Below are 7771 nucleotides of genomic sequence, written 5' to 3'. Positions count from 1 at the left end.
CTTGAGCTTATGCCCCCTTGTGACTGACCCTTCAACTAAGTGAAAGAGCTGCTCCCTATCCACCCTGTCCATGCCCCTCATAATCTTGTACACATTTTGTGTGTATAATATAAGGTCGGGAACAAAGAAAGGAAAATGTCGCTGAAGGCTCCCAGATCATTGGGCACCTTAGTGCAGAAATTCAGTTTCAATATAGGAATGCAAATAACTCAGATTACTTCAAGGGACAAGAAAGCACAAGTTTTATTCTGCTAAAGCTGAGAAATGTTGATGCTGCATTATTAATAGCTTTCTAATGAAACATAATTTAAGCAATCGAACCCCATTCGTTTGAAAATCTCTGTTACAATTCACATGCATAGGAAGAAACAATTATTGGCATCTTAAATATAGAACAGGTTATTCTCACTTTGGTTACTGTTAGGGGAAATTAAAAAGCAATTCTAAAATTTATAATTCCTGCTGTTTACAACGTCACAAATACTTAGCCAGGAAATTAAACCTTCACACCGGTCAGATACATTAATTAAATCTGCCGAGATTACCGCCACGTTTCGCTTTGAAATTAAACTCAGGAGTTATTGCTTTGAACTAAGAGCCGGTCTTTAGAGATTGCAGGTGTCCAAGCTGATGGATTTCTCAACCAGGGTGTCCTGAGACTTGTATCTGAACAGACACGAGTAGTGATCCTTCGAGTTCCAGGAGCTGACAGGAACCCTGAGGTAGCTGCTCATGCTGTAGCTGTTGTCAGCCTCAAGGTTAGGTAGACTTGTAGACACTCCGCTCTGCGTCTCACTGCCCCGCACTTTCCACAGGATGTCCACGAAAGCTGGGTAGAAGCCCCGAATCAGACAGCTCAGCGTAACTGTTTCAGCTGAAGTTACTTCTTGGCGCGAAGGAGGAAACAATTCCAGTGATGGTACCTGTAGTTGACGATCTGTAACAGACGGTACATAGATGACATGGCATGTCACTGTAAAAGGCATTATTATTGTAGCTTAACGGAATGGTTATCACAGAACCAGAGGAAAATACCGCACAGAATGAGGCGTCCATCAGTGCCTCTGCCGGCTTTTCAAATAATTATTCATCTTGTCTCAGTCATGTACCCTTTTCCCTTAGCCCCGGAATAGTGTCTGCTCAAATATACATCCCATTCCCGTTTGAAAGTTATTATTGAATCTGCTTTCACCGTCCTCCCATCCATGCCCTCCAGATCACAATAAACCATTGCATAAAAAGAAATATAAATCCCGCATGGCCGCTCTGGTTCTTCTTCCAATCGCTTTAAATCTGTATTCTGTGATTACCGACTTTCCTGTTAGTGGAAACAGTTTTTCCTAATTTTTGCTATTGAAGTCCTTAATGGTTTGAATATCTGCATTAAGTTACCCCATAAACGTCGCTGTTCGAAGGAAACAACCCCAGGTTTTCCAGTCTGTCCACAGAACTCCCGTGCTGCTTCTCTGGTGGGCTTAGTTATGGGCTCATAATCACACCATTACAATTTCGGGAATGGAATTCAATTACGCTGGAGGCAAACAAGCTGCCGGATTTTTGTAATAGCCGAGTGGCTCACAGGGAATGGACCAACCCCATTCCTACCCAACTTGTCTACATGTGACTCAGTCCCACACTGCGTAGTTAAATTTTGGTTCACTGAGGGCGAATAATAATAGGCAACTTCGCTCTGTAGCCCACTATGTTAAGAAAAAATTATTGTAAAATGCTACGACGCCATTATTTACTAACACCGCGTAACATTTTTACCCTTATCTTTTAGTTTTCGCAATAGTTTGATGGAAAATTCCTCGAATTGCTTGGTATGAACAATTTGCTCAATAAAAGTGGAACTTTCCATTTTCTGTTATATATTGGGGAACTCCCAAACAGATATTTCAAATATCTGCCAGCAATACCAACAGAATCATCGCCGCTGTCACAGTTATTTGTTCTACAAAACGTATTCCACCCAATGTGCTTCTGATTCAGCTCCACTCCAGCTGAAAGCGCAGCTGCTCGGTGTGTTGTAGATCAGTGCACACTAAGCCTTGTGCATGTCTGTAAAAATGGATTCGTGTAATATCCTCAGCTGCTATCTTTTATTCAGGAAGAACGCCTTTATTTTTTGTAAACGTACCTACAGCCAGTGGCCAAAATGTGAATCATTAAAAGAAGCATTGCCTGTATTTATTTTTCTTGCAATTGATTATATTGTATTTCTCTATCGCGGAAAATTAGTTAATTTCTAATCTACAACTCCGACATTCAGACCGACAAATGCAGCGCTTTATTGTTGGAAAGATCGAAGCCTTTGCACTAACCACATTAAAATTCTCATGCGCTAACTTAAAAAAAAAACTAACCAGAAGTGAGCTTTCCAGCGCAAGGTCCAACTGATTGACCCACACTTCAGTATCAAAATGTCTTGCAATGCTTTTGGCTATAAATTCGCCCCAGGCGGCGGAACAATACAGTCGGCATTGATTCTACCGGCCGTTCTACACAGCGCCTGATATCCTTATCCATGCAGTTAGTGGAGCTGAGTATCGGGAGCTGTTTGAATGATGGCCGACATTGACTATTTTCTAGCACTTATCAGTAGCATGAGGAACAATTGAAAGAAAATAAAAGTTCTAAAAATATTATAAATGCTTTGAAATGTGGGGGAAGTAATTGCACCGGTCACTTTTTGAATTAAAATAGGAAATGTACCCCAGAATATGTTCCCTGCGTTGCATTGAAAGACAAGTTGGGCATTCACTGGGCTTTGAATTGTCATGGATCGAAGGAGAAGGCATCTATATCCTATCTATATCCCACCACCCTGCACTGAAATCAGAGCAATTCTTCCCCGTCGGAACAAATAACAATCGGAGGCAATTTCAAACCTTTTTTTTCTTTTCGGAATTATTGTCATTTTCTGAAAGTAATTCTATTGATGGTGATGTTCGTTCGTGGATCATTGAACATTCTTATTTGAACATTTCTCTGCCTCGGAGCTCCGCTCTAAACTAATGGCTTATGGTTTAAAGTGAAATAATACATGGCAGCTCCAAATTAAATACATTTTTTTTCTCAATGTTGTACTGTAGGAAATTTAAACCCACAACTTTCTGACTCCAACGCCAGAGTGCTACCACTAAACCATGGCTAACACAACAGAAATGATACCAAGAGGGAGTGTAACGGCCCTCTGTGTAAACATTAGCATCATACTCGGTGTTCCAGTCGAATAATATCACAATTAAATTGTTTCATTCTTACCCTGTCCCACTGTATTAACCTGCAACTTAAAGTGCAATAACGTCTAGGTTTTTTTTTTGATAAATACTGATTGACATGAATGAGCTTTGCCAATGATCATGGCACAGGTCTGCAGTTTCATTTAATATTTTACCACGAAGGTCAATGTTCTCGATGCGTTTATACCGGGAAAATGGCGCCGAAATACAAGTTCAGAACAGAAGTAAAAAGTGAAATTTCAAATCCTATAACTTATTGACAACTAATCTTTCTTTAATTATGCTTCATGCTTAACATTTCTGGATATTTGGATATTGAATTATACGGTTTGCCAATAAATGAAAGATCGGGTGATTTAATTTTTGGTAGCTGTAATTGTTCAGATTATAAGATTCTATTGTTCTGATTAATTTCTGTTTATTTTACGGTATACGCTTTCAGTTATTCGAGCCAATGCATTAAATATGGTAGCTGTACATTCAAAATACATTCATTGAAGGGATTTGTGATTTGTTGGTTATACACCGTTCAGCCACAAAACAATAACTGCCCCCTCATGCCGCTGGCACCACGCCCCAGAGCAATAATGAATATGGCTGTGTGACCATGAATAAATGTAGAATTGAAGAGTGGTGGTAATAAGATAGATTGCTCCAAATTTAAGGAAATACATATCCTGTGTCACTCAATGTTGAAAGACCATCCAGTTTTAACCAATTTGACACGGCAATACCAACTAGCTCCCAGAAATAACAAATATCGCCCAATAATAATGAGTAGAGCTTAGCACCAACAAACAGCACCTACTATTGGGAAACTAATCTTCACCACAATGCACGGTAGGGATAGGAATTCGCCTTGGCAGTGGCGCAAATCAGGCCGTATCGGTGAGGCCGCTGGTTCAGTGCAGCCCCTGACATTTAGTTCCATTGGCTACAATGCAACTGACTATTGGCCGCTGGGAAAAAGGCGCGGCCTATCTGATAAAGTCCATTTCGCGCCACCACCAAAGACGATTTTTACCCCATGGAATCCAAAGAATTTCGGACTCCCTGATTCGTATTCCGCGAAGCTGAAAATGCTCCCACTTTCCTGCATTCTTGACAATAATTTTTAGTGGGGCAACATTAACGCAGCTGAACGATCACCGAGGCCACCTATTTTCAACTAATAAAATGCCAACTGCCGAGTATCTTAAGCACTAAAGGAAATGTCATTGCCGTCGTGTCGGGCTTGCGAAGTTTTGTCACAATGACTGTTGCAACATTGTGTAATATTCTGCAATCTAAAATGTTCCCTCAACCCAAACACGGCCTCAATATTGACTTACCCAGTACGTGTAGCTCTGTACCTTTACCAAAATAATGTCCAGAATCAAAAAACGAGCAGTAGTAGACAGCCGAGTCCTTCAGCTCCACTTGATTGACGGTGAGAGAGAAACTGTTCTTTGGGTCGTTTCTAGAATGGGCGAAGCGGTCGGTGAACCCTGAGCCTCGGATCAGTGCGCCTCCATCATTGGTGCTTTTATGGGTCAGGATCCATACCGGTGTCTTCCCCGGCATCTGCCGGAACCAACGGAGCCATCTGTTCCCGATATCTCTGTTCTTTACCGAGCAGCTTAAGGTGACGGACCCTCCTGGGACGGCAGAGGCAGTTTCGGCTTGGAGCAGTTCGGGAAGTGGACAGACTTTTTTTTTTATTGTAAAAATATACTTTATTCATAAAAATCTTCAATCACATTCAAAACCATTTCAAAAACAACATTACAAGGGTACAATCCAGGTTAAACTTTTACAAAATGTATCACCAGGTGCCTCAGTACAAACAATATTACAGTCATTTACAGCCTTTCATTTTGATCTGTACAGCCCGAGGGGCTCTAAACAGTTCCCAGTCTCTCGGTGCGCTGTGGTAGAAAGGTCTTAGACAGCGACCCTTCCCCATTGCGCCTTTGCGGCAGCTGCCCCAAGCTTTAGTGCGTCCCTCAGCACGTAGTCCTGGACTTTGGATTGTGCCAGTCCGCAACAATCGGTCGGGGACAAATCTTTGTGCTGGAAGACCAACAAGTTTCGGGCAGACCAAAGCGCGTCTTTCACCGAGTTGATGATCCTCCAGCTGCAGTTGATGTTTGTCTCGGTGTGTGTCCCTGGGAACAGCCCGTAGAGCACAGAGTCCTGTGTCACAGAACTGCTCGGGATGAACCTCGACAGCAACCACTGCATCTCTCTCCAGACTTTCTTTGCAAAGGCACAATCCACAAGGAGGTGAACAACGGTCTCTTCCCCACCACAGCCACCTCGAGGGCATCGTGCAGAGGGGGTGAGACTCCTGGCGTGTAGGAAGGATCTGACGGGGAGGGCCTTTCTCACCACCAGCCAAGCTACGTCTTGGTGCTTGTTGGAAAGTTCTGGCGATGAGGCATTCTGCCAAATGACTTTGACAGTCTGCTCGGGGAACCATCCCACAGGGTCCACCCTCTCCTTATCCCTCAGGGCCTCTAGGACGTTACGTGCTGACCACTGCCTGATGGACTTGTGGTCAAAGGTGTTTTTCTGCATAAATTTTTCCACCAGGGACAGGTGGTACGGCACGGTCCAACTACTTGGAGCGTTCCGCGGCAGCGTGGCCAGACCCATCCTTCGCAACACCGGGGACAGGTAGAACCTCAGCACGTAGTGACACTTGGTGTTTGCGTACTGAGGGTCTACGCACCGCTTGATGCAGCCGCACACAAAGGTGGCCATCAGTATGAGGGCGATGTTGGGCACGTTTTTTCCCCCTTTGTCTAGAGGCTTGTACATCGCGTCCCTGCAGACACGATCCATTTTCGACCTCCAGATAAAGCGGAAGATGGCTCGAGTGATCGCCATCGCGCAGGAGTGTGGAATGGGCCAGACCTGCGCCACGTACAGCAACAGCGAGAGTACCTCACACCTGATGACCAGGTTCTTACCCGCAATTGAGAGGGAGCGTCGCTCCCACATGCCCAGTTTCCTTTTCACCATAGCCACTCGCTCCTTCCAGTTTCTAACGCATGCCCCGGTCCCTCCGAACCATATCCCCAGCACCTTCAGGCCGTCAGCCCTGACAGTGAAGGGGACAAAGGATCGGTCAGCCCACTTCCCAAAGAACATGGCCTCGCTCTTCCAGACACCTGCAAGAACCAGAGTAAAAGTAATGAGTTCAGGCCTAAGGTAAAGGATAAAGGCAGCACGGAACGTTTTGGGTCAATACACTTTTAAATATTTACAGCAAAATCAGCTCAACGTTATACTCACTGGAGAAACACATTAGCAAGAGCAGCATCATATAAATTGTGTCCATGGTTACACTAAGGCACGCGCAGTGATTGACAAGCTGGGCCTGAGATTCTGACTTTCTGTGCAAAGGCAAAAATTGGTTGCGACCCATTTATATCCAAATCCAAGGATTCTTATTGGCTGTCGGCAACACGCCTTCAAAAATGCAAATTTATTGGATTGGAAGAGAACTGGCCAACAGACCGAAACCCGTGGACACTTGGAAATTAAAATTGATACCGATTGTGAAAATAGCAATTGCAGCCGAAATGTCTGGGAACAACCCAACACTCGTGTGTTTGGTAATATCAGCAGTCTTAACTGCCCCCTTTGTGAATCCCTCATAACATGTACATCTACATGATCTATCTCCCCTTCACCATGCTGAGGCTATGCTCCCTTACTGTACAGTCATTGAGTATGCTTGTTTTTCTTTAAAGTTGTGTTTTACTATCCAGCCTGGAAGTTGCCATTGCTACTGTGAATTGAGGACCTTCGGTATTCTAGTGAAACGCCCAATTGCCGCTGCTACACTGCTAAAAGCAGCAGAAAAGTGTTTGGCGCAGCGACACGTTAATGTAGCTGGTGGTTGACATTACCAACTTATCTTTGGCCTGAAGTAACTCACTAGCCCTTAGAAAGTCAAATAAAGCATCATTCAGCATTTACACTTGAGCACAACGCAACAACACAACTGTGGATAAATAAAAGTTCTTTGCTGCAGTTTGTCTTCCAGTCTATTGAATGGAATCATCAAATGATACGATGAAGAAGGAAGACGCTCTTTCTACCTTTGCATGCTCTATAAGATCTGTTGAATTTATCCTCGCTCTTTCCCAGTAGACCTGCAAAAATCCCCGTCCATTTATTTTTTCAAATTCCCTGTTGAAATTCATTATTAAATCTGTTTCCACCATCCTCTGAATGGTGAATTCCAGATCATGAACGAATACAATAAAATAAATAAAACCTGCTACACACCCTTCCCAAGGCCCTGACATCCTTACTAAAGTTTGGCGCGCACAATTGACGAGAATACTCCAATTGTGCTGGAAATAGTGTTCTATTAAAATTTAACATGAATTCCCTTTTTACCTGCTTGTGTTTACATTTTCATTTGTCCTTTTAGCAGCCTTCTCAACTCCGCCTGCCAATTTCGGAAATTTGTTCGCACATACGCTCCAGTCTGCCCCTTTAAGGGATTACCTGGTTATTTAATTTGTTAA

At 43.4% G+C, this 7771-nt stretch overlaps 1 gene segment (V, D, J or C); it reads right to left on the bottom strand.

The window, feature by feature from the left end:
* Positions 1 to 221: 221 nt before the first annotated feature.
* LOC144673387 (immunoglobulin lambda constant 6-like) lies at positions 222 to 4927 on the bottom strand. The segment is given in 2 exon segments: positions 222 to 937; positions 4577 to 4927. Coding segments are annotated over 2 exon segments (564 nt in total).
* Between the last annotated feature and the right edge of the window lie 2844 nt (positions 4928 to 7771).

This window comes from Cetorhinus maximus, unplaced genomic scaffold (genome assembly GCF_964194155.1).
Source record: "Cetorhinus maximus unplaced genomic scaffold, sCetMax3.hap1.1 HAP1_SCAFFOLD_360, whole genome shotgun sequence".
Taxonomy (NCBI): domain Eukaryota; kingdom Metazoa; phylum Chordata; class Chondrichthyes; order Lamniformes; family Cetorhinidae; genus Cetorhinus; species Cetorhinus maximus.
The sequence above is the reverse complement of the archived record's forward strand: the minus strand, read 5'-3'. Positions and strand labels throughout refer to the sequence as shown.